A 27,720-nucleotide genomic window follows, 5' to 3' on the forward strand; every position below is an offset into this window, starting at 1 on the left:
GATTTCCCAGCTACATAATTACTAATATTTTGTGTAAGACCAGTGACTTTGTGGTTTAACAGAAGGGTTAAAGAATGATGTTGTATGAAGTATAATCCAAACCTCTTAAAAGCTATTTCACATAAAAAGAAATACTGTTAATCTTAGTTGGGAGAGAAAAAACATACAACAGACAAGTAAGAGAAGGTTGCAAGAAAACAGATCTTAACTTCAGGGAAAAATAAATCTATTGTTACATTTCCTGATAGGTAATCGGCCATCTTCAGAGTTCTAAAATTAATGTCTCAAACCACAACAAGCAGAGGAAGAAAGTTCATCCTGCACATCAATCAATTAAGTTCCACTTTATCCGCTTGTAAGATATTTATTTATCAGCGACTTTAGATCCAAGAATTATGGGAGCTCAAGATACCTGGCATCTTTGGACTCATGGACTACTGTGCCTATTCCTAAATCTCTAGAGCACAAAGACTGTCGTTGCATTGACAATCTATCATTACAGTGCTCAGTTGCTTACCTGTCAACAAGGCTACTTGATTTCCTTCCTACCTATCTTGGAATATCGTGATGCATCCCTATTTTATTTTCCCAGAAGAGCAAACTTAGTGATGCAACATTTCTTTTTGAGTTCTTTATCCACTAGACGTTGTTTTTATAAACCACAGAGGAAAACTAAGCTAAACTCTCTTTTATGTTCCTCTGTGCCTTTAATCATGAAGAGAGACTTTTCTTCAGCCTTTCAGAGCCATTTTAAGATACAGATCTCAAAGAGATCCTCCTCAGTTATATTAATACCAGTACACAAAGGGGTTTTAGGTACCGAGGAATAGAGGTTCAGATTTCTTCAGAGAAGAAACCATAATCTTCTCTAGACATACACCTTATATATCCTTTCAAAAACCATGAAATTGTACTGCCGCCTTAATTTATCTTTGATCATTATCATGACTGCAAAAATTTAGTAAGATTTACATAAAGATATATATATCGTATCATAACCAACTATCCATCTGAAATCCACAGAAGAAGGGAATTAACCGAATTTGACATAAAGCAGGCAACAGGCAGCCACTTCTGCAGGGTGGTTACGGAACTCTTCCATCAAACCCTGCTCGGAATCTGATCCTGAAAGCAACACGGCCCAGCCACGCCAGGTCTTCATCCCTCCATTCACGGCCTTACAGGAGAGCTAACTGAATGAAGTCTCACATCCGTGTGGAAAAACAGAGGTACGTTTCCCCACCAATCTTTAGATCTAAAGTAATGTTAGAAGACATGTTTCTCAAGCAGAGCAACACTGTCATTTTGGATAGGACAATCCTTCTTTGTGCTTGAATATCCCTGGCAGGTTAGGATGTTTAGAACCTGAGCCCCTGCTCAAATATAACAGTGGTCCTAGGTGTTAAGACCACTGAGAATGCTTCAAAGGCCCCTTTTGAACTACAATGTCCCCTTTGATGAATGCTGACATCCACCTGCGTTGTGGTAATTTTTAAAGCTTCCCTGATATACATAGGGGAGAATCTGATGGTCTTGAAAATAAATATGCTGAACAAAGCATTTTTCTAAATTTAACAAAACAAATAAAAAATACCACCAGAGTATTACAGGGAATTTTATTTTCATTGGTTCATGCTGCCAGTGAAGAATGAAGTCTGCTTATTAAGCAAATGGAATGATTTCATAGTCTCACAGTCCAACTTGTTGCACACACAGGGAACAGAGGACTTAGACTCAGCAGCTTTTTGCTCAAGAAAAGTTCTGCCTTTCCAAATTAGAATGCTGGAGAGTACAAAGTCAAAGATCACATGGAACACTTTCAAAAACCTACACACCTGTAAGGGCCAAAGTATAGGCAGAGAGGCCAAAGAACAGAGGCTGAGGAGAAGTAGGAAGGGAAGAAGGGAGAAAGAAGGGAGGTAGGAACCAAGATCATCGCTACTGCCTGAACCAAGGTGCAGTTACATCTAAGGGGACCTGCAGCAGCTCAGAAGAGGGTTCAGGGAGATTCTGACTACACTGCAGGAAGGCAGAGCACACATCTAACCTTTGCTGGTTTTAGTCGGTTCTGAGGACATGCTTCCAGTCTTCTTCTTTTTTCTTGGGACAGGTACACATTTCCGGTCAAATGTAACAGGACTATATTGAGGGAGGCTGTTGAATTTTTTTTCAAATTCTTCATCCAGCTTTGCTGAGCTAATAAAAGAGAAGGGATATAATGACTTGGCACATGATATAAATATTTAAACAGAAAACAGTACAATATGTATTTTAAGGTATTTCTTTTGAAAACAGGGTGCCTGAGAATTGGTAATAAATTCTATGCAAGGAAAAAAACACATTTTCAGAAAAGCTTGAAAAGATTTAGCAACACAGTTTTCTTGGTAAACTCACAGGACAGGTTATCATATTACCTTGGAAAAGCTGAAACATTATTTAAAATATCGAATATTTTTGAAGTGGAGAATTTGCCATTCTCTCCATTGGCATGGGGAGTTTTCATTAAGTTCAATACAAAGCATATTCCATCCAGACAAGTATCTCATTCTAAAGATATATATATATATCTTTATATATATATATATATATATATATACACACACATACCCATATTAGGAAGCTTTTTGGTAATATGGTATATTGGTTAATTTTGTAAGACTTTTATTTAAAACTAGTAGCCCTGCGCATGAATCTATGTGCCGCCCTCCTGTAGCTCTCCGCCCGCTGCCCTTCTGTAGCTCCCCCCAACCCCCCTCCATAGCTTGTTGCCTTGCCCTCTCCTGTAGCTCTCCACCTCTCACTTGCTTGCTGCCCTGCCCCATCCTGTAGCTCTCTGCCACCTGCTTGTAGCCGCTAAGTCAATGCCGTGCTCCTGTAGCTCCCCCCTCTCCACTCCCCCCCTCATAGCTTGCTACCCTACCCCCTCCTATGGCTCTCCACAGCCCACTTGTACCTCGCTGGCCCACCCTCCTGCTGATCTGTGATCTGGTCATGACATGCTTGGTCGTGACGCCTCAGGGTGTAATGGCTAATTAGCATTTCCTCTCTTATTATATAAGATATTTACTGACAAGTACTTTAAACCATATACACACAAAGAAAACACAAGCACATAATTTGAACATTAGGAAATCATTCTGGAGAGTTGGCCAGCATGAGGATAACACATGCAGTGAGAAAAGCGAAGCCAGTTTTCAATGGACACACTGGCGGAAAGGCAACACCGCTCTAACACCGTGATGACTGCAGAAAGGCCACCAGCCAAGTTGGGAAATCCTTGGGCTGCTTCTGACTGTCTGCAAGGCCTCCCTAACCCCAGCAATGGCAGCATGCCTGCTGGGTCCTAGCCTGGCTGCTGTCTTTCACTGACAGTGAGACTTATTAACTAAGACGCAGCCCAGACAGGAGAAGCTGCAGGAGAATCTCTGTGCTCGGTGGATGGGAAGTGGAAGGCGTTCTCTGGAGAGAGCAGCTTGGAGTAGCCAACTTACCAGAAGGCTACTACCTATGAGATGTACGTGAGCCGTGTCCACCTAAAACTGTTCTCAGCTTTGGAGGAATGTACAAGAACTGGGGCGCAGAGATAAGACAGTCAGATAACTATCAGAACTGTCAACAGAAAAAGGCACTCCCAAGTTCTAATCAAAGCTGCAAAGGGTGGTGGGTGGGGGTGACGTTTCTCTCTTACTAAAATCATCTTTTCATGCTCAGTTAAAAAAAAATGTTTATTCTAATGGAAAATCAGATACTGTCTGGTTACTAATTAGATGTATCCGAAAGCTATCTGTACGATGTGAATTTTTCAGATACTCTGAATGAGCAAGACAAAAATATGAAACGTGAGATATAATCCCTAAGGTCTCTTGGGACTCTTTTTTCTTTTTGCAATTAGAATAATCACCTCTGTTTTTCTTGGATAAGTCTATAAAATTAGAATTGCCAATACTGAGTGAATTTTTCTTGGCTACAGTTAACTAAGCAGGTAGCACATTTTTTGAGATACAAAGGTTTAAAATGCTCATTTAGAAATCTCAGGTAAGACTGACAGGAAGTGGCATTTCTCACTGCTCATGCAGTGTTGGTGTGTTCTTAACAAGGGAAACCCAGATAGTCTGATTCTGACAGGCCATTATTTAAAGGAGAGAGAGAGAGGAGGAAAGATCAGAAGTTTACCGTTGATTGAAGACTGTAGAAAACCACACTCCCAGTAATCTATATGTGGCTTCCTTAGAAATGACTTAAACAAACAAAACAAAAAACCCAACCCACACAGCAATCTCTTTGTAGGGATAGATTTTCAAAAGATTGTTGCACCTTTCTTATTCCTCAAAGAGGACTGGCGAGAACATCTCTCTCAGAGCCTCGGCAGTACCTAACGGGAGCATCAGAGAACCTTCCGCTGGGGAACCTGCAAGCCTACTGTGTCCCCTAGGACTTCACTGTTTGCAATGAGCGCGCTCCTCTCATGCTGGGTAGACACACAGAGCACTGGTAATTCCAGGAGTTACAAAGCACTGGCCCTGATGCTCAGTGTCACTTTAGGAAATACTTCATTTGAAAAATATTATTTGACAATGACAAACATGAAGATTTCATGTCATTGTTGAAGCATAATGTAAGCAAAACTAATTTGAACTATTCTGGACTTTAAAAAATATTAGAAAGGAAATATATAAAATTATACATATATTGTGTCAATATAAATAATCTTAAGGAATCATCGTCATGAGAAATAATTTCCACTCTCACTCTCTGTGATGACCTAGAGCCTTAGAATTAACCAGGCTCTGAAGCACTGAAACATCCAAGGAAAAAATATGTTGTTCCACAAACAGAAATGCAAATATTTATGAATGAACCAAATTCAATACTCCCAATGCATAAAATTTGCATACCTTTAAACACATTTATGAACAAATATGGAAAATATAAAAATGTATTTATTTCTGCTCAGTGTATTCTTTTCAAATTGGACTGAGAGAAATCTCAAAGGCTTTTTCAAGACAGTACAACTGAATATTCAGATGCTTTCCTCGCCAATATAAAGTATTGGATACCATAACTTAACTTGCAAAATGCTTTATATTAAGATTGGTATTAGAGTCTTTGGTATAACATGAAGATGAAATAATTCGTAATCATTTTATCTTGATGTATGCTATTGCTTGACACAGCACTTCAATATATAATTAATTACTGAATATTCTCTGTACCAGAGAGAATATTCAATCTATTATTTTTATTTACAGCAACAGAAATATAGTTTCAACAAAATAAGATTAGAAGTAGAAACTTAATTTTATTTACCTTATATTTTCAGCTGTCATTTTTATTTTTGCAAACATATGGACATGCCTAGAAATACTAAGTAAAGCACATACAGTATGTAAAATGTAGACATACTTATATACTATCCACTGTAAACCTCAGATGGGAAAATGTGTCCTGCTGATATTAAAGGACTTACAATGTCACACTACTAATACATGGTGGACCCCAATTCACACTCAGGCCTACGTCTGAGACTTTAAGTGTGAATGACACTGTTACTTACGACCGTGTTAACAGCAGGAATCAGGGGATACACATGATCCGTGTCCCTTGTGTGTTTACGAAGCGCTGAATGAATACTCCAGGAATAAGCAGTTAGAGATTTATGCTTGCCTTGAAAATCCTACCACACTTGGGGCTGTGTAGTGTAGCAGACTATGCTCACAGACACTCACCCAAGGAGAGAGTCTTCCTTTGGCTTTGTCTTCTTGAACTTCTTGCTCCCACTGGTCCCACTTGGGCTAAAGGTCCAGCTTTCTTCATTCCAACACCCTTCATGATCGGAGGAGTTTCCTTTTCCTGAGCTTCGTTTCCCTAACGAAATTCAAGAGAAAGGATGTGCTCGGTATATTGGGATGGGAGGGAAATCAACTTAGTTGATTCAAAAGTGACCTCTTGACCTCTGGTATCATGGGCCTGATGGTATTAGTAAATATTCAGAGACTCAAAGTGATTCATGATGGACTACCCTCAACAAAAGAACATACACAAGAGTGACTTACAACCTCTGAAGTAAGTTCCCTTGTCGTAACTCAACAGCTATTGTGTGACTCCAGAGCAGAACACCGACTGCTAACTTTTCCATTAGAGAATCACCTGAGAGAGAGTATGGGAGTCCTTTGCTGGTGGGCACTACTAATTCTCATTCACCAAGATTTATTGGAATGGCATCTCTGGAGAACTATGTACTCCCAAGGATCTTCATTCAGGGCTTGCTAGACCTCGTATTCACACATTTCTAGTTGAAATCTAGCTTGGCCAAAGGTAATCCCCTAGCCAGACACCATATTTTAAAACAGGGGAATTGATATGAAACACTATGGAATAAAGGTAGATACATTAACTGGCTTCTGGATGCTGTTATGTTTTAAAGAACTTTCACTTCAATTATAGTTTTAACTAATGGAGAGTACTAGTTAAGTCATTTGCTCCTGGATCCTTCAGGTCAAGATTCTGCCAAACTATCGCTTGACTCAGGAAATTCTTTCCATCAGTGTTAGAAAACAGACAAAGAGCTCCTGACCTGCAATACGGATCCTTCAAACCAAACACTGAGCCTATCCCAGTAAAAAAGAAAGGAAGGGTTGAATTACTCTAAACACTTATATCCTGAAGACACTCTTCTCAATAGGCTGGGAAACATGTAAAATGACAAATGTATGCCATCTATAAACCATTAAGAACTTACAAATGTAAAATATCATTTTTGATACCATATTGTTCTTTCTGGTGGTTCTTTTCAATAGGTCTAAAGAAGAAATTCTGCTAGGCTTTCATAATCTTTTCAGATTTGTAGAAGTCACTTACCTCTGTCAACATTAGCTCTCAGAGAGGTGAGCATGCCCTCAGACACCAGGGTTTTATAAAGAGCACCTTTGCAAGACCTCTCGGATTTCCGGGAGCCACAAGTCTCTATTTTTCTGTGACACTCACTGTCCTCAGGCTTGGCCTGTCCTGACAAGCTGGGTGGTAATACGTCCTCTGTGGGGGTCAATGGTTCTGCTTTTATACCCTCTGGCACCTCACCAGAAATGTTCTTGCTGGCAGAAATACTTATGAAATCTGGAGGTCTTGACTCTTTGGTGATGTCTGAGGATTTCTCCTTTGACATTTTCTTCTCTCTTGATTTCATTTTTTTCTTTGGTGGCTTGGCATCCAAAATGTTTCCCTTGCCACTTGAGGATGTACGTGCCTTCTTGCGAGGGGTTTCTCCAAGTTTCTCAATGCCCCAGTCTCCCTTTGCGACAGCTTCAATGGTGTATATGACACTCTCGATGTCAGACTCTGAGGACTGCCTCTTTTTGCAAGTCTTCTTGGGTGTGGATTTATCATTTCCATGTCGATCCATTTTGCTTTTCTTCTTTTTCTTTTTTAGCTTCTCTGGCTTGTTTAATGCTGTGGGGTCCTCAATGATCATAATCCCATGAGGATGGCACATATGATCCTTTCTACTGGGAACATCACTTATTATTATCTTGCTACTGGCAGAGTAAGAAAAATCAGAGAAATGACTATACTTTTGATCTTTGTCTAATTCTTCCTTTTTAATTTCTTTGGGATCTTCCTTTTTTATAGCCATTATATCATCCATTTGCAGCTCCTCAAAATTTCTTAATTCCTTAGAATCTTTTACATTTTCCTTAAAAGATTTTTCAAATTCTGCTTCCTTCTGTAATCTGGCTTCATCTGTTTTCTCCATTTTTATCTCTCTTTCTTCCTTCTCCTTCTCCAATTCTTTAATTCTTCCGCCATCTGATTCTTTTGTTTTTATTAGCTTGGATTCTTCTATTTTCACCCCCTCTGATGCCAGGCACATCTGAACAGTTAAAACAAAATTGGGAGAACAAGGCACAAAAAAAATCCTTATTATTCCATACTTGAAATTAGCTTGAACTTTTAAATTATTGTCCCCTTTAAAAAATATTCAAAACAAACTTCAAATCTGACAATAATCAGTCTATTTCTGCCAAACTAACTTAAGTGATTCAAATTAATAAAATATTTTAGGCATTGTGATGCATTCATTAAACTCTAGATAAGCATATACCTGAATTCTCATTTTCCAGCTTCCTGGAAGCTTTTCTTAAGAAAACAAGATTTGGTAAGAGGAGAATGGGATCCAGAGTTGAAAGACCTGAGTTTGAGTCTTAGTTCTGCTACTTGCTACCTTTGTAGCTGGAACGAGTCATTTCACTCCTTACTCCTCTGTTGCCTTTGTAAAATAAAAAGTTTGTTTCAGAGGATTCTGTGAGGTCTAACCGAGATGATAATAAGAATTGTTCTTATGGCAACACTTAACAAATCCCCAAACTCTGTCCCAATGTTTGCCTTTTCTTCTTTCTTGGGGAAATGAGAAAAATAGCGACAATTTCTACCTATCCATTTGCAATTAAAAATAAGATAATGCTGATAACTTGAAGATTACCAAAGCCCTGAAAACTAAGTGATGGTGGTTTTTTTTTTAAAATATATTTTATTGATTTTTTACAGAGAGGAAGGGAGAGAGATAGAGAGTTAGAAACATCGATGACAGAGAAACATCGATCAGCTGCCTCCTGCACATCTCCCACTGGGAATGTGCCTGCAACCCAGGTACATGCCCTTGACCGGAATCGAACCCGGGACCCTTCAGTCCGCAGACCGACGCTCTATCCACTGAGCCAAACCGGTTTTGGCTTGTTTTGTTTTTTAAACTTATTTGGTGGCAAACTTGATCTCATCCAAATTTACTTGCCTGCAAATTCGGACCAGAACTAATGTAAAACTGCTTAACATCTTAATTTATTTCACTTAATGTGGCTATTCATATGCTTCTGGTATCAGAATCTTCATGCATTTGAATACGCACTGGGGGAATTAACTGAAAAATGTAAAATACATACACTATATCACCATTTTCCTAAAATCTGAAAAATTTGGAATTCCAAGAAATTTGGCAGCAATTTGGTTAAGTTTTTAAACTCCCAAAATTTTACATATATAACATTAAAGGAAAAACCATGCTGATTAGAGCAAGGGCAACACAGGAATTATTGAACATTACTCTTTTTATCTACTTTGCATTAGTAACATAAAGGAAAAAGAATATTGTGGCTTGTTGAGGCCCCAAATTAAGCCTATGAGTGGGAAACTGATCCATTTTAAAAGAAATATCACCATTTTATTAAATGGCAAGTTGTCAGAGAATGTTAACATCTATAAAGTTCATTTTTCAAATGGGTACTACTCTGAATTAAATATCAGATGCTCTTTAACTTCATTTTTTTTCCCCTTTGTACTTTCAATGTCCTTCAAATTCTTCCATGAGAATTATGTTATGATTAATAAGTCTGGGGAGAAATTGGAGAAGGGGTGGAGGTTGGGGCAGACAGTGCAAGTTTTTTAAAAAAGTGAACATGACAAGAGTACTCAGCCCTGGATCATTCACAGGGAAGATCTGAACTATCATGGGTTCACAATGAAGCTTTTTCAGGAAATCAAGTCAGCTAACTTTTAGACCTCAGCAAGTAGTTATGAAGAATAAGAACTTCCCTTTATTAAACTAACCAGAAATAAGGTCAAAGCAAAATGTTATCTTAAGTGAATTCTGAAACACCAATACATTTAATCTTCCCTGCATGTTTTACTCTCATGAGAGCTTTGCTATTTTTTTTTGTTTTTTTCTGCTTAAATTTTGAAACAATTTTTATTTTCCTTCCTCAATTATCCTAGATCTTCAAGAATATAACTATCCCAGTGTGGGGAGAAAGACTGTACTAGTTCTTGAAAAAAGATTAGAAAGGCATCCTCAAGGTAAATTTTATGGTTTTCAATTACTTTCACGCTGATGGCCTCTAATAAGTCATCTCAGGGACCTTTCAGCATATAGGTTTTTACAGTGATACGCCAACAGTTTGCATTTGCACAAGTTCATCCTATCAAACCTAATAATACTTTGCAAACACTATTCTCTGCTTCAATATATTTCAAAATGATTCTCCTCATCACCCCTGATAGGGATGAAATTGAACAAATGCAGACATTCACTCTGGGGACATATTCTGGGTAATAATGTAGTATTTCTTGTGAAGTTAATTACACTGAGCGCTAGTCACGCTTTACTTCCTTGTTTCAGGCTCTTGAAAGCCCCCGCCCCTCCCCCTCTCTCACATACAAATAGAGTATGTTAATCCTAAATTATAAGAAAAACAATTATGTTCCTGGAAGTGTAACTACAAAAATAAAACAACTCCTAGTCAAAACTACAAACCACAAATCTCACTAACCCAAAAAACCACAAACAAATTGGATAGAGTTGGGTGCCGCTCTAGAAGTTATTTAATTTAACATGCTTCCCAATGTAGGAATTCATTTCACTATTATATTCCTAGAGTTAGTTACCCAGATTTTGCACAAAAGCAATGGCTATAGGAGATGGTCTGTTTGAAATTTTTAAAATTTCGAGCAAAAACCCTCTCATGCCTTGTCGTTCCCTGAAGCCACTTAATTTAATCCACTCCTTCTCTCATATGAGTTTCAAATCTTGGAAGACAGACTTTATTTCCCACAAGTCTGTTGTTCTAGCACGGGGGTGGGCAAACTTTTTGACTCAAGGGCCACAATGGGTTCTTTTTTTTTTTTTTTTAAATATATTTTATTGATTTTTTACAGAGAGGAAGGGAGAGAGATAGAAAGTTAGAAACATCGATGAGAGAGAAACATCGATCAGCTGCCTCCTGCACATCTCCCACTGGGGATGTGCCCGCAACCCAGGTACATGCCCTTGAACGGAATCGAACCTGGGACCTTTCAGTCCGCAGGCCGACGCTCTATCCACTTATCCACTGAGCCAAACCGGTTTCGGCCACAATGGGTTCTTAAACTGGACTGGAGGGCTGGAACAAAAGCATGGATGGAGTGTTTGTGTGAACTAATATAAATTCAAAGTAAACATCATTACATAAAAGGGTACGGTCTTTTTTTTCAATAGTTTTATTCATTTCAAACGGGCTGGATCCGGCCAGCGGGCCCTAGTTTGCCCACGGCTGTAAATGTCCCAGGTTCCCTTTACTGTTCATCACAGGTAAAAGCCTTCTGACCTTTCAAAGGGAAGCTAGATGCAGGATGGTGTCCTGAAGTGAGAATGGGCTTTACTGCAATTAGCTGGGTTTCTGACCAAGCACCAGACCTTGTTTGCCTAAGGCCAAACAGTGAGCTATGTATCTTAGACTTGAACCCATATGAGGAAATAAAGGGTGAGAAATGGGGTAAGAGTACGTCCTACACTGACTGTTGTGAGGCAAAGGTGAATAGATGTGTGCGCATACAATTAATTAATTTATGTAAATTACATAAAGCTTTGGGGAACATTGATGCTTCAATTTAGCAATATCTTTCTTAGAGTAAGTTTCTACCCTTCCTGTAATGCTTTTTGAAGAGAAGTAGAACTATTTATCAGTTGACAGGGACAATAATCTTCTAGTGGGGCCCAAAGACAAGTTCCCCCAACCCCTCTTTTAAACACAGGTCACACTTCTGGCTTGTGGTCAATTAAAATACTGGATTTCTTTACCAACATAATATGCTGGGAAACTTGGACTCTCCTATACTACTTCTTCATATTTTTTTGTACCTAGATGCAAGGTATTCTATTTTCCTTAAAAAGTTTATCCTTTTACAACTTGAATTAAATTGGCTATCAGCTGTGTGTTACGGACACATTTGATATAAGCTGCTTTGTATCTTCGTCCAGATCTTTGGCAACAATATTGAGTAGGGCATGGCCAAGGACAGAGCCTCTGGCAAACCTCTAGAGCCCTTTCATCAGTTGCCTTGACATTAATAAATGCCAGCAATCCAAGAATTTATTGTCCAGTCTAAATCCCCCCTATTTTGTTCACAAGGACATAAGATTATCTATCAAAAGTCTTCCTGAAATCTGGATATAATATGCCAACAGCATTCTCTTAGCCTATTTTATAATCATACCAAACAGAAAATGAAAATGTGCACCAGTCAGAGTCTAAATAGGAAAAGAGAAACAATTTAAGTGTATCTAGCCAAGGGAATTTAATGCAGGGAATAAGGTGGTTACACAGGTTATGAAGAACTGAGACACCCAAATAAGTAGTGTGAGGCAACCCAGGGAGTAGCTACAGCAGAAAACGCAGTGGGTCCAAAGGAGGAAAGAAATGCTACTGAAGCCCAGGGGCGGGTTCCAGTAGAAGATGGAACTGTAGTGGGGCTGTCTGGAGAGAGCTGGATGCATAAAAGAGAGGCTTCCTTTGCTGTACCACCAGCCCTCCTCATTCCTTCTTTTCATAGTGTGACCTCTCTTTACCTCCCCTTCCCCAATCTCCCTCCAGTGTCTCTCACAAGCTGAACCCAGCTAGGAATCAGGGAACACAGGAGTCCAGGAAAGGCAGTCGGCAGCCAACTGGGATATAAGCCAGTGCACAGGGCAAACAGACTCTGGCTAGCACATTTGACAATGAAATAATTCAGGGAGACTTCGATAACTTCCCGTTTTTATCTCCTTTTCTATGAGTTCAAACATTATAAGAAACTAGTGGCCTGGTGCACAAAATTCATGCACATTAAAAGGGGATTAATTAGAGGAAATATTTTAATATTGCTATTTGTCCTTTCTCTATAAGTGTCAGAGATGAAAGAAAATTAGTAAAATGTATATGAAAATCTTCCTCCTGTCAGTGTCTGGGGTGCACCATGGGACCCAGAGTTTAGTCCCCACCCACCCATGTGTGCCTAGAAATCACGTGAGACCCAGACCCGGCTGGCCCCACCCCCACTGGGCTAGATCCATACCCGGCCAGTTGCACCCTAGTCAAGCCCCACTGGTCAAGGGGTGCGGCCTCAGGTCCCCTGGCCCGGCACTGGGTGGGAGGCGCAGGCTGAGGTCTCCTGTCAAGCCCCGTTGGGCAGGGAAAGTGGACTGAGGTCCTCGGCCTGACACCGGGGTGAGGGGTGTGCCTTGAGGTCCCCCGTCAAGCCCCACTGAGCAGGGGGTGCAGCCTCAGGTCCCCTGGCACTGGGGTGGGGAGTGCGGCCTAAGGTCCCTCGGCCCGGGGTGGGGGGAGCAGCCTGAGGTCCCCTGACCCAGCACCATGGTGGTTGGCGCACCTTGAGGTCCCCTGTCAAGCCCACTGGGTGGGGGGTGCGGCCTGAGGTCCCCCGGCCTGGTGCTGGGGGGCGGGGGGGCGTGTGGCCTGAGGTCCCCTGACAAACCCCGCCAGGAGGGGGACCGCCTCAGGTCCCCCATCAAGCCCTGCTGGGCAGGGGGCACAGCCTCAGGTTCCCCAGCACTGGGGTGGGAGGCACGACCTGAGGTTCCCTGGCCCAGGGCGGGGGAAGCAGCCTGAGGTCCCCTGTCAAGCCCCATGGAGGGTGGGGGTGAGGCAGCCTCAGGTCCCTGCTGATTGCTCGTTAAGGCTTGTTATGGGAACTTAGCCTCTCCTGTGGGTGCAGCCATCTTGTGTTACAGAAACCCTGCCTCTGGTGTGGGTGCAGCCATCTTTGTGATGGTGTGATGGTCAATTCACATATTCCCTCTTTATTATATAGGATAATTTTCAAAAGTCTTTAGGAATTAATAGTCTATAAGTCTATATGACATAAACAGAACCTGGGAATAGTTCTGTCTCAAAAGGAAGGGATTCTAGCCCTAGTGAGTTTGGCTCAGTGGATTGAGCAACAACAGCCTGTGGACTGAAGGGTCTCGGGTTCCATTCTGGTCAAGGGCACATACCTTGGCTGCAGGCTCAATCCCCAGCCCTGGTCTGGGCACATGTGAGAGGCAACCAATCAATGTATCTCTCTCACATCGATGTTTCTCTCTCTCTCTTTCCCCCTCCCTTCCTTCTCTCTCTAGAAATCAATGGAAAAATATCCTTGGATGAGGATTAACAAAACAAAACAAAACAAAACAAAAGGCAGGGTTTCTAGAGCCAGATTGCATAATATTGCAGACTGATTAACTCATTTTATCTAAATCTTTCTGTGCCTCTGTTTCCCAAACTATAAAACAAGACTGTTAGTAGTATTTGGTTTAGGAATATGGTGAAGTTCAAGGAGTTGCACATGTACAGTACTTAAATTAGTGCCTTGTATAAAACAAAAATAATATGTTCTGACAATCATCTCTCTGGGGCCTTATGGCATATAGAGAAAATGTTGGCTATTATTATTACTAGTAATATTCATATTGGTAGCATTAATAGCACATCATGGCTCTGGCAGACTAACTGCTTTGCTCTAATTGTTCTTATAGGATTGAATGAGTCTAAAGTTGAAAAAAGAAACATATACAACAAAATTAGACTCAGGAAGACTTAAATCAGTTACCTTTCAAGAAGCAACTCTTATTAAACACACATTAAGCTCAGTTCTACTTTTGGGTACAAGCATCTCTACTTACATCTACTTTTGGGTGCATATATCAACACTTCAGTGGGACTTAAAGTGCGTACACACTACATTACAGAAAGATGCAAGGACGTGTGCACGGGTAAGCACATAGTGGGCACAAAAAACCTTAAATCAATGTGAACTCAAATGAATAAAACTGCACTGTGGGAAGTGCAAAATTAATGTCTGTTATTAATTAGTCAGGCTGACCTTAACAGAAGGTTGTTAATCAGGCCCCGAAACAGAACATGCCTTAGTAAATGACAATTTATTCTTCTATTATTATTTTAAATTGAACAATCACCTTCTTTTAAAGTGAGAATGTAAAATCATCTGCAGGGCACCTTCTGGGTAGATTCCCATGGCTGTATTCAGAGAAGTTAAAACGTTAATGTCTTAAATCAAATGCTGGGCACCAATACTTGGTATCTATTGTGTATTTCCTCAGGTACTACACTCTATTTTTATAAGGGTAACTCAGTGGGTACAAAATGTATCCTGTTCACCTTTGTATTATTCACCAAGAATACCCTAGTACCTGTCTTCAAAACAAATGCGTTCAACAGATAACTGTGTTAAACTGCATGATCCATTAGTTCCAAAATAACGGATGAGTCTAAATTCTTTCTGATTCATACCAAGAAAGAGTTACTTTCTGAGCCTATAAAAAACAAACAAACAGTGCTAATTATGATACTGCTACTGTTTGGCCTGGACTAGCAATCACACTGTCCTTGGCTATGCTTCACAAGAGCGTCAGTGAAAATTAAACATGGAAATTTTAATTTTCACCTTGACAATACTTTAATTTTAACTCTGAAAAAGTGGTTTCTCACTGTTTTGTGTAATCAGAATGGCACATCAGTGATGTGCTAGAAGAAATGTAAATAAAAAAAATGTAACTCACTCCCTAAAGAAAAACACAACTAGTATGTTGAAACCGAGGTCTTAACGATGTACATGTTGAATGGATATATAAGACTACACTCTTAAAAATGACTGCAAAGAAAAAAATGCAACAGGAATATTGAACGGGTCAGATAAAATGGAGGGGATTATGCTTTATGTTCTGCAGTTCAAGGAGGCTGTCATGTTCAGTTCAGGTAAGACCACATCTTAGGTTCAGGATTTGTTACTGGGGACTTGCTTTAAAGACATAATAAATCTGAGTACATCAAGTCTTTATCTCATGGAATCAAAGACATTTTAAAATGTATACCTTTCTTCAGAACTATCAATTCATTTATTTAATGTACCTTTAAAAGACTTAGAGAAATGACCAGTAAAAAATAATCACGTGTATTAGACAAGTAATGCTACAGAAATAGAAACCCTTTAACTGGTATAAAGAAATGGGTACCATCCCATTTTATCTCGCTCTTAATTATATTTTGTCCTTCTTTGTCTATTATACAGGAACCAGCTAGACTTTAAAAAAAAAAAAAAAAGGCAGTGTAAACAGACTCACTGACACTAATCAGGGAGTTTCAATTTCAAAACAAATGTGTTGCAGCCAAGGTATGTTTACAATCATTTCGCACTAGCTTATTACCTGCCAAACATGTAGACATAACCCAAGGATAGCTTTTAGCAGTGTTTTCCAAGATGTGCATTTCTCCTATAATTAAATGAAACCAGAATGTCTTTGCCATAAAAATACACGAGCTGATGGTTTCAAGGAATAAAGAATAGCACTGCTGCTAAAAAAAAAAAAATTAATTTTCTTTATTATGAAAGGTAACTGGTCACAGACTAGTGGTCTAAGTGTCTTCCAACTCTAAAATCTGGGCATGTGAAATAGTTTATTATTTAGTTTGCTGAAATAATTGGGCCAGGAGAAATGGTGGTTTAAATGTTTCTCTTTACCCACTATTTCTTCAGAAACAATACCATTCCTGAAAACTTTAAATGCATCTACTAACAGAAGTCATTAGGTGCATTCCTGTATTCTAGTTCCTCCAAAAATAAGCTGGTGCAACCTGGGTATGAAATGCACAGTTTTAGGAGTTTTCTAAAAATGACTCACATCTCTGCATAAAAACATGGGGGAAAAAACACATCACTTTAGATAAAAAGCCCCCTCAAATAAGTATTAGAATTCAGCTGTGTGATGACAGGGTAGGTGAAGCTGAGGCAGGAAGCCACATATTGAGGTCTGAGCTTCAGGAGTTACAACAGGACCGGAGGGATAATGCACATCCATAATATACGAGGACACAACACAAAACTTGAAGTCACCCCTCAGTCTAACACTACCTATAATTGGTAATGGTGGGGAATGCTACTGTGTCTGGAGGGATGGGATTTCCTAGTTTTATCAGTACAGTATATAATTTCTGTAATTTTATCATAATTCAGTTTTCCTTAAAGTAAGCCATAATTTTCCATAAGATTTAATTTTTACGGATACTAGAATAAACCTGTATGTAATTTGTTTTGAATTATAACTGGCTTCTGCAAGTTAGAATATAAGTAAAACCAAGGAGTTGAGGCCTCTGAAAATGTCTCCATCCTTTTTATTAAACAGGATGAAGGACAACTTTTCCAATTCCCTTCTTCCCAGCAGGTCTATAATCTTTCTTTTTTATACACAAGGAGTATATCTGGAGAGATCCAGCATCCTCCTTCTCCAACTCCACCTCAACATGTAACTAGTTTCATAAATTGGGGTAAAGAAGAAAGTACAACACAGTGGGTAACCCGGGCCAGACACAGCAGTGCTGTGGTGACCACTTTTACCTTTCTCCTGTGCTCAGGGGAACATTTGTCTCTGCTTTCCAAACTCAGCCACTTACCCTGCTGGCAATCCCTCTCTTGTTGATGTTTTTAGTAATGGATTTTTTCAGCTATCCCTCTCCACCTCAGCATCTTTCCTCTCTTCTTTTGTACTATTGGACTGTTCATCCACAAACACCCAGGCTCCCCCAACAGGTCAGGGTCAAACTTCGGGAAGCCATTCTTTTCCCCCACACTCAGGCTGTGAAGTGCAGTCACCTTCGGCACTCCTTTTGCTTTGCCTCTCACATCAATGCAGTCATCCAACTGAGTCCCGTGCAACTCCCCTGATGTCTGTTTCTGCCTCCTGTTCCCACTGCCAGCTCCCCCTCTCCATCTTCCTGTCTTCTTCACACCTGGATTTCCCAGAGGCTCTCTACTTCTTCACACCTGGATTTCCCAGAGGCTATCTACTCCATTCCACACGCTCTGCCAAGTATCTCTCCAAGTGGTACTTATATCACTGCATACCTTTGCCCCAAATCTTCAATGGCTTCTCATTATGTTCACATAGAAATGTCTTTGCTTCACACTAAACACCCTCTCAATTCTGACTTGCAGCTGCACTCTGCCTTCCCCTGCCCAAATCTCCTCCACTCCTGCCAGTCTGATTTACTTGCCACCCACTGATCTCACACTTTCCTGCCTTTATCTCTTTGCTATCTCTCCCCATCTCTCCATTTAATTATGCACAAGTCACAATCTCTACTGGGCACAGCTGGTCAGGTACAAAAGAGGAAGGTGGATGCTACCAATGACTTTTAGCCCCAGAGTCAGGGCTCAGTAGGGAAAGGAGAGGATGGTCACATTTGCACAGCAAACACCTCTGCAAGGAGGCAGCTTATTAGTTCTGAACACCTGATCCAATGTAGGAAGTTTATTTAGCCCACTGTTTGCAGATCTCTCAATTCTCATGAGAAATCAGAAATTTGTATTTACTTAAAACCTATATTTTTAAAATATTAGCCACTAACTCAAATACAAATGATAATAAAGGTCAACAAGTTATGAGCCAAACAAAGCAAGTTGGCTGCTAGTTTCAACCTCTCTTCCTCAACAACTCCTTCATCAAGACCCATCTTCATGCTCTCTCCCTGTGCTGGGTCCCCAGAACATTCCTGCTCATATTAATTTCTCCCTGTCCTGGTTTTACTCATTCATCTGTGTACCACTCTTCACTCAAATGGAGCTTTGTCTTTTCATTGCATCGTTCCCTATGAAACCACTTGCACTATTTATAATTTTATCCCTTCACCTTTTATATTTTCTTTGCAAGTGAAGAATACGTTCTTGGAGGGCAGGATTCCTACACCATAATTTCCTATAGCCCTCACAGTGTCTTCCAAATTCACCAATATGCACTTACTTATTTAAGTGTATAAGCGGTATCTTGGCAGTTTTAAGAGTACAGACACTTTTTTAAAAGGAAATATCAGCTCCATTTTTTGACAGCAGTCTTGAACAATCTGTCATCTTATTCGGCAGTACACACATGTGTAGGAGTAAGCTGTCTTCCATGGAGCCGTCTATAATATGCAAAATCCTCTAACAAGCAGCTTGCATAGCCTTTATACTCATCTAAAACAAGGTGACAGCATAGACCAGTGTTGAAGAGCCCAGGCAGTGGGGAACAGACTGCCTAGGTTCCTACAGAGGCCCTAACACCTTCTATCCCCGTGACCTTAGGCCAGACACAAAACCTCTCTGCCCTTTTGTTTCCTAATGTGTAGAAAAGGAAAGATAACAGTACCTACCCCCAGAGAATGGGTGTGAAAATTCAATGAGTACATATAAAGTACTTAGAAAGGCGTCTCGCACACAGTAGATAATAAATGTCAGTTATTATCTTAGGTTAGATAATAAAACTTGAACATAAAATCAGCTATTAAAATTTATAGTCTAATAAAAGCAAACCTGTATGAAAAAAATTTATAACCTATTTAAAATAACACATAAAATTATTTCAGAAAAATTAGAAGTAAAACAAACAGTAATAATTTTAGGCTTATGCTCCAGCCCCTAGTGGCACACCAAAACGTCAAAACTGTACCTAGAGGCAAAGCATCCCTGCACCACTTAGAAGAAGGCTCAGTTGTCTCATCATAATAACAATACTTGTATATCCACACGTAGGAAGCTTCAGCAGCCTCACTGTATTGGCATAGAGCAGACCTTCAATAATTATTAGTCCTTAGAATGAATGAATAAACTGTCCCACTTAAAATACTAGGCAATTTGGTACCAGAGATCTTCCAGGTGTAGAAATGTTCTTTGCTAAAATGTACAGGTAAAGATGTCTCTAAGTGTCCTCCAACTATAGCAACTGTGATTCACAGTGATATCAGGGCAGGGGGGAGGGGGAGGTGCTGTGTTGCTTTGCAGATCTTTATATGACCCGACCTAATTAATTTCAAAATGAAAGGAAACACAATACATTATAGGACCTGCACCAATTAAGTAACTGATTAACTGAACAGTATGATCCTCATGGAGGTTCAAACATAAAAGCATTCTATTTTTCTCAATTTCCTAACCTCAACAGCACTATGCCAAATCTCTCTCCCCAGTTGGAATAGATTCCTAAAAAACACTTGGAACAGATCCCAGAATTTTATGGTCACTTTCAGCTATTATCAGTTCACCCAGTTTAAAATGCCAATCAAATGCTCAAAGAAGGGCCTTCCCCCAGCGTATCTTTTGGTCCAGGGTCCAGGGAAATAGACAGGGGTGCTTACCATGCCAACACTAAGAGTGTAGGCCGATCCAAGTCTCTTTGTGTCTGCTGTCAACTTTTTCAATTTTCTTTCTGCCTGCTTGAGGGCCTATAGGGCCCAGCAATAAATATATGCCTATAATATTTCTTGCTTCTCACTAAAGAAAAGACATGTCTTGTAAGCATTTCTCCCTATTTTAGGGAGTTCTCCTCATTCACTCCTCCTCCCATGACAGCCCACAGGAATGGAATTGGGGAAGGGTGAGTGGTTAGTTCTTGGGCTGGCTGGTTCCTAGGCCTTCCTTCATAAGGCCTAAACATTCTGGTTTAGTGGACAGAAGAAGAAATAGTAGAGGTAAAACTAACTAACTGCCCATGGGTATGTCTTTCTTTATTGTCTGTTCCTGCTAACTCTACATAAGACTGAATGACCTTGTCAGGGGATGCCAAGCACAGGGATGATATGCAAAATATTTAATAGATGGGGTGCTGACTGGTCAGAAGGGATGTGGTCTCAGGGCTGGGGCAGAGTCCTGCAGGCCCGTGTTCCCTCTAGTTGCTGGATCAGGGATGCTGGCAGCATTGCTGCAAGGTACTCAGGGGATGTAGGTCACAGTCTTGGCACTAACAATAGCAAGTATTTTAGTACCAGGACAGCGGTACTGATAGAAACTGCTGAAGATCACTCCTGCTTATGGGAGCTCATCAGAGTGTCCTGAGTAAAGCCGTCTCTACTGAGTTTTTCCTGGTGCAGGAGCCTGCCCCACTGTGCCAGGTTGGCTCTCTGCCAACCCCTCCCCATGACTGTCCCATGGCCACTTGTCTGATCAAGCTGGACTACCTCCTATGTGTCCACTAGACCCCAGGGAACTCACACATCTCTACAATGCCAAAAGGGAGTGCAGCAGGCATTCCAAGTCTCTCCCTGCTGCCAACTTCCTCCAGTTCTTTTTTGCCTGCTCAGATGGGTGAAGGATACAGCAGTAAATCTATGTCTAAAACATTTCTTGCTTCTTGACACTTCTTGTAGGTACCACCCCCAACCTTTAATAGGGGTACTCTTAGAGCTGCCTTCAGTTTGATGGTCAGGGAGAAAAGCCAAAGTATTCTAGATGATTAGATAGCCTATGATATCTCCCCACTCACTGATGACTTGGGTTAAGGGAGGGGATGAGAGGAAAAACCTCTGCACAGTAAGTATATGAGATAGAATTAGTATCTCCTTATAAATCCCAAGAGAAGGGTCTGGCCTATATTGGAGGTGGCCTCTTGTAGGCTTTCGCTGTGGGATGGGATAACTGAAAGCTGTTCCTTCAGATTTCAGACAATACCACTAATTCTGGCCAAAAGAAAAAATCCTCCTCAATATCCTGCTATACTTATTTAAAGAGGCACCCAACATAATGAAATATTATGTTTGGTTCAAGAAAAATGAGCACCAAGTACACATGGAATAAAATAAATTGAGGAAGCCTATTTCTATTGGTGATTATTTGGAGATGCTGATTAATCCATTGTGCACATATTTATGTTTAATTAGAAACTGGGAAGCTTCAGGATGTTATTCTAAAACACAGTCTATTGGCATTATGGCATCACATTCATGTGGGAGAAATAATGTTAGAAGATTTTCTTGGTAAATTATTTTTTAGCGACCCTGTTTCATAAAAAGCATGTAGTTTTACTCAGATGTTATAAGAAACTAAGTCTGAGGATAAGTTGATTTGCTATAATTGGAATAGGCTTATTGCAGTCGTTTTACCCCTTTAAATTATGATCCCAGCATTCAAACATCTGTTAGACCATAGCATCTGTTTCATATTTGGGATGCATCCCTACAAATTAGGAGAGTGTTCTTTTTTAATGAGCTCTGATTTAATAGGGAATCCTTTTTTTAAATGATTTATGCCAAAGAAAGAAAACTCATCTCTCTAGCACACCCAGCTCCACAGCAAAGTGCCTCAAAGGTCCACACTTTTCTAACACAAAACTGTTTAATAAAGACATATTAATATAAAAGTTAGGTGTTTTACAATTTAGTGTTTAATATTTTAAAAACCATATAGATCCATTCATCTATGGATAGACATTGAGGCTGCCTCCAATTCTTGGCTATTGTAAATAGTTCTGCAATGAACTTAGGGGTGCATATATCTTTTCAAATTAATATTTTTGTTTTTTTTCTATACTTAAATTTAAAAAGCAGAAATAAAAACCATGCATATGTGTTTGTATATATGTGTAACACACACAACTAGGAACTGAAGAGAGGGCTACACATTCCTAATATTCAAGCAAGATAATCGCTTCTTTTAGCAGGTTTTGTTACTTATTTGTTTGTTTTTATTTCAGAGATAGGAAGGAAGAGAGATAGAAACATAAATGAGAGAGAATCATTGATTAGCTGCCTCCTGCAAGCCCCCTACTCGGGATGGAGTCCACAACCTGGCACGTGCCCTGACTGGGAAATGAACTGTGACCTCCTGGTTCAAGGATCGAAGCTCAACACTGAGCAACACCAGCAGGGTGATAATCACTTCTTTCAAATAAATTGTCTTCACAATCTATAGTCTGAAAGACACTAGATAAATTCATGGCCTCTCTATTTACAAAGTCCTGTTTACAACTCTAACTCCAAAGGCACACTATATGCAAGATCCTTACTATTGAAGTTCTACCTGCAGTAGTACCTTGCTACTGACTCACCCACTTCTTTTGCTTTTTTTTTTTTTAAATCTTTATTGTTGAAAGTATTAAATATGTCCCCTCTCTCCCCCACTGACCTCTTCTAATCCATCTCCACCCCCCGCCCCAGGCCTACACCATCCTATTGTCTGTGTCCATGGGTTATACATATTTGCTTACAAGTTCTTTGGTTGATCTATTCCCACCCACTCATCCTCCTCGCCTTCCCTGAGATTCCGCACTCTGTTCCATGCTTCCATGTCTCTGGATCCACTCCGTTCATCAGTTTATTTTGTTCATTAGATTCCACATATGAGTGAGATCATGTGATAACTTGTCTTTCTTTAACTGGTTTATTTTGCTTAGCATAACACTCTCCAGGTCTCTCCATGCTGTCTCAAAGGGTAAGAGATCCTTCTATTTTATTAAAACTACTAGAGGCCTGATGTACAACATTCGTGCACTCAGGAGGGGTGTTCCTCAGTCTGGCCTGCGCCCTTTCACAGTCCAGGAGCCCTCAGGGGATGTCTGACTGCCTGCTTAGGACTGAGGGGAGTAGCTGGACATCCTTAGCACTGCCGTGGAAGCAGAAGAGGCTCGCGGAGGGAGAAGAGGCTCTTGCCGCACTCCGCCATTAGGTTGATTTGCATATTACCCTTTCATTATATAGTACTGGACGCCCGTTGCACGAAGAGATTCGTGCAATAGGCCTTCCCTTCTCCTGGCTGCTGGCACAGGTTTTCCTCCGGCACCTGGGACCCAGGCCTTCGCTCCGGGCGGAGCCGCCTTTAGTATTCCGTCTTTGCGGCTCTGGCTCGCCTTCAGTCTTCCCTCCGCTGCTTGGAGCCTACGTATACAAATTAACCGCCATCTTTGTTGGCGGTTAATTTGCATATTGCACTTATTAGCCAATGGGAGGCATAGCTAACGTATGGTCAATTGCCATGTTTGTCTATTATTAGATAGAAAGGAAGGATTCCCTGTGGTCTTCATTAAGTTTTCTAGTCATTTGCAGATCTCTATTTGGGTCTGAGTTTATCTCACACAGAAGCTGGTCAGCTTAATGTCAGACAACAATAGATTAGTTTATTCTGCTGTTTATACACTTCTTTATTGTTTCAGACCTTTATATTTTTATATTTCTAATTTGGATCTGGCTAAACTTTAAAAGCTTAATGTTAAGACATTTAAAACTCCTAAATTTTTATGATATAAGCTGCCATAAAATTTGGAAAATGACAGGCCATCCCATTAAATTAACAAACTACTTATGATTTGTAAAAGAACTATATCACTAAAAACAACAACAACAAAACACCTCAGAAGGAACTCATGGGAAGGAAATCAGAAACATGAGAGGGAAAAAAAGTTTATGAGAGATTTTGGTTACCCATTTTTTTTTTACCTCCTAATTTGTCTCACCAGAAGAAAGAACTGTTATGATGGTGTCCTAAAAACATTTTTTCCACGAGTTCCCTTAAGGCAGAGCAGTCACAGCTTGGCAAAGTCACCTCTCCTGCCCACCCTAAAAACTCCTGGCATCATCCTCCCCAACCCATCACCCACCTCATAGGGTTTATAAAAACACATTTTTTACTTTGCCAAAGGAATTTTAAATCCATGTCAGATCAGATGTACAACTGATAGATGTTATAAAACCTGACTTAGAACATGTCATTTGAGTTCTTCTCTAAAAACAACAAAAATTAAAACATCAACCACCTGGTTTAAAAGTAGTGCATTCTATTCTAGGGATTTACCGATGTTACAAGAGAATCCGCAAAGAGGAAAAGGGCCTGGACCATTCTTCTGGGTTCAAGCTGGACTTATTTAACTGATGAGAGAGATGAACCTGACCTTACTTTAAAATATTACTGCCTGTGAAAAGGATTTTGCAATTTCCCTGGGTAACCTTTTTCAATGCTTAATGACTTTTAGTAACAAGACGCCTTTTTCTTTCCTTTTTCTAAATTTAAGGTTAACCCTCTCATTGTTGAAAATTAGATACAATACACTTTACGGGCAAAGGTGAAATGGCACAGTTAAAGGAATATGATTAATTTCTGTAATTTCCACCTCTGCATAGCTCATCTCAGTATATTCTTAGAAACTTGCCTCTGCTAGTTGAAAGAGTGCAGACTTTCCACAGCGTCTTATAGGTTCGGCACCACCCAACTGCGAAGTGTTTGAAGAAATCTATATTGAAAACAATTCATATAAAGAATATTAATTTTTATATCAGAATTCTTGCTTCCCATTCATACATTCAGGAACTTTCCTTAGTTTATGAGAACACCATTGTTCCCAAGTACCAAATACAGTCGGGCCTTGACTTACGAGTGTCCCGACTAACGAGTTTTTCAAGATACGAGCCGTCTCTCGGCCAATTTTTTGCTTTGAGTTGCGAGCTAAAATTCGGGTTATGAGCCAGCTTCAGATACCCCACCGCTAGTTGGCGCAGCGAACATCACAGTGAACGCCACAACATCAGCCCAGCATCACATGTCTCACTCGTTCACTTTATGATTTGACATATGAGTGATTTGAGTTACGAGCTCCATCATGGAACGAATTAGACTTGTAAGTCAAGGCTCCACTGTAACTTTAAATGTGACATGCTTGGGATTATAATTTTCAAACCAATTTTAGTAAATAATCTCCAAAACAGCAACAAAAAAACAGGCATGACTATGGTGGCTATTTAATGACAAGAGTATTATCTTTTATATTCCAGGCTTTAAATTTAATTCTAACCTTACAAGAAGACACACATTTCCATTTCTAGATAAGTATCAACTCATCAAATGGTCATATATAAATGAGCTATTTAGAGCCAATTTGTAATTACCAAAGTGACTAGTTAATTGTGCAAAGGAATATGTTTGGGAGCTCTGAGGAAAGAATACCAAGTCAAATATTTTTTTGAGAGTCCAATATAAAATGTCCTAAGCAGTATGGCAGGAGCTGGGGAGCTAAGAATTTTATATTAAACATTGGCTCTGCCTTTGAGACTATGTTCTAAGTACACACAAAGATTGGCAATTAAAACCACAAATCTAAATAAGTTGTACAATTAAGGAAGTATGTTGTGGCACACACATATACATACAATATTACACTGACTGCATACTCTCCTTCCAGTTTGGCTAAACAGTAGCCAAGCACTGATAACAATGAACAGCACTGTCCTTTGTCACTTTTCTAGGAAAATTTCATTTTCCATTTCTACCCTAACTCAGTAGAGAACTCAGAAGGACTTATGGTAAGCATCTTCACAAAGTGTGCTTTCCCTGGAGAAGTTCTGTCATCATTAGAGCAGCTAGCTGGCTTTTTGTATTCTTTGTGATTCCGAATTCTTTCTCCGTTTAAGACAGCGACATTGCTCAGTTCCCTTTAGGAGGCAATCCTGCCATAGGTGACCCCAGCCCCGCCCTCAGGGGAGTCTATGAGCTGTCAGCTCCAGGAGAGTCTAGGTCACTGGTTCTCAACCTTCCTAATGCCGCGACCCTTAAATACAGTTTCTTATGTTGTGGTGACCCCCAACCATAAAATTATTTTCGTGGCTACTTCTTAACTGTAATTTTGCTACTGTTATGAATCGTAATGTAAATATCTGATAGGCAGGAATGTATTTTCATTGTTACAAATTGAACATAATAAAGCAGAGTGATTAATCACAAAAGCAATATGTAATTATATATGTGTTTTCCGATGGTCTTCGGCGACCCCTGTGAAAGGGTCATTCGACCCCCAAAGGGGTCGCGACCCACAGTTTGAGAACTGATGGTCTGGGTGCTTTACTGCTGGCGGGAATTCTCCCTAAAAGACCTGCAGCATAAGAGGCCTTTGTAGAGACAAATACTTAATAAGCTACCTGGGCTATTTACAAGGGCCTAGTTTGAGAAGTTTTAAGGACTTTTTCTTCCTAGGTACTATCATTTTTCACAGAGTCCTTTCCTATTCATCATAATCACTTACTTTTTCTTTAGAAGATCAATTTATGAGGCTCAATCTTTCTGAAGTTTGGAAAAATTTCCTTTAGCTGGACTTTCTGATATATGCCACTTCTACTTTTTCTAGACAAGTTGAATTTAATTACTCACCTTATCACCAGACTAATAGAAACAAACACATTAATATAATCACCGATTTGCACTAACTTGAAGGAAGAACTGAACATGAATGCATGCCTTAAACCAAGGTTGTATAATAGAAAGAACATGGCTTTTTTGTCAGACAGATGTGCCTTCATTAACTTTTTGCTGTGTGGAGTTAAGCAAATAATTAAGACTTTGAGCCTCATTTACCTCATCTTCAAAATAGAAAAAATAATACCTGCCTCATATTACTGTTGTGAAGATTAAATTTTATGTTGGTGAAGGGTTTGGCACAGTGCTAAGCCCATATTATGTTTTTAATAAGTAGTGCATATATTAGTAATAAGGATCTATCATTAACACTAATAAACATAAACTCTTTTAGTACAATTGCAAAAATTAGTTATACACTGAAACTGGAAAAGAATTAAAAATTGCAATGTCACAGGATTATTGTTAAACTTAATAAAGTGCAGAATATTACATCTGTCACATACCCATATGACACCCTCAAGAACTGCTGAAGGATAACAAGCTGGGTAGAGCAGCAGGGATAGCCCATGACACAGTTTCTAGTTCTTCCACTGGCTCCCTCTGCTGTCACTTTTGTAGATTTATGCTCCCTGATTCTACAGGTGTTTGTTCACTACCATATACCTTGTGCCTAAAACAGTGCATGGCACAACCAAGGCTCAGTGAAGAACTAGTGAGGGCATGGGTATATTATCGGCCATCTGAGTTTATGCTCAGCTGTCTGAGTCAGGTCTTGAGAACGGTTCCTTGCCTTTCAAAAGGAACCACCTGGGTTTAGCAAGAACAATTTTCCTCATTGCCCGAGAGGAAAATTGTGTAGGTATAGGGAAGTATTTTAAATGCTTCAAGTTGCTGGAAAGCTGATTTCCAAAGGGGCATGTGTGGAAAGGATCAATATGTTTTAGTCCAACATTTATGGAACAGTAAAATTTTTAGCCCGGCTGGCGTGGCTTAGTGGTTGAG

At 39.9% G+C, this 27,720-nt stretch overlaps 1 protein-coding gene across 2 annotated transcripts in view; it reads right to left on the bottom strand.

The window, feature by feature from the left end:
- Positions 1-27,720, bottom strand: part of BBX (BBX high mobility group box domain containing) — a 291,476-nt gene that overhangs the window by 25,447 nt on the left and 238,309 nt on the right. For both annotated transcript variants that reach the window (XM_081086560.1, XM_081086561.1), the window contains 4 exons: positions 24,743-24,823; positions 6,859-7,867; positions 5,727-5,865; positions 2,048-2,196 (listed from right to left, as the gene is read on the bottom strand). In XM_081086560.1, the coding sequence (XP_080942686.1) occupies positions 2,048-2,196; positions 5,727-5,865; positions 6,859-7,867; positions 24,743-24,823 (1,378 nt within the window). The remainder of the gene's footprint in view (positions 1-2,047; positions 2,197-5,726; positions 5,866-6,858; positions 7,868-24,742; positions 24,824-27,720) is intronic.

Source organism: Myotis nattereri, assembly GCF_964212035.1.
Source record: "Myotis nattereri genome assembly, chromosome: 3".
NCBI lineage: Eukaryota > Metazoa > Chordata > Mammalia > Chiroptera > Vespertilionidae > Myotis > Myotis nattereri.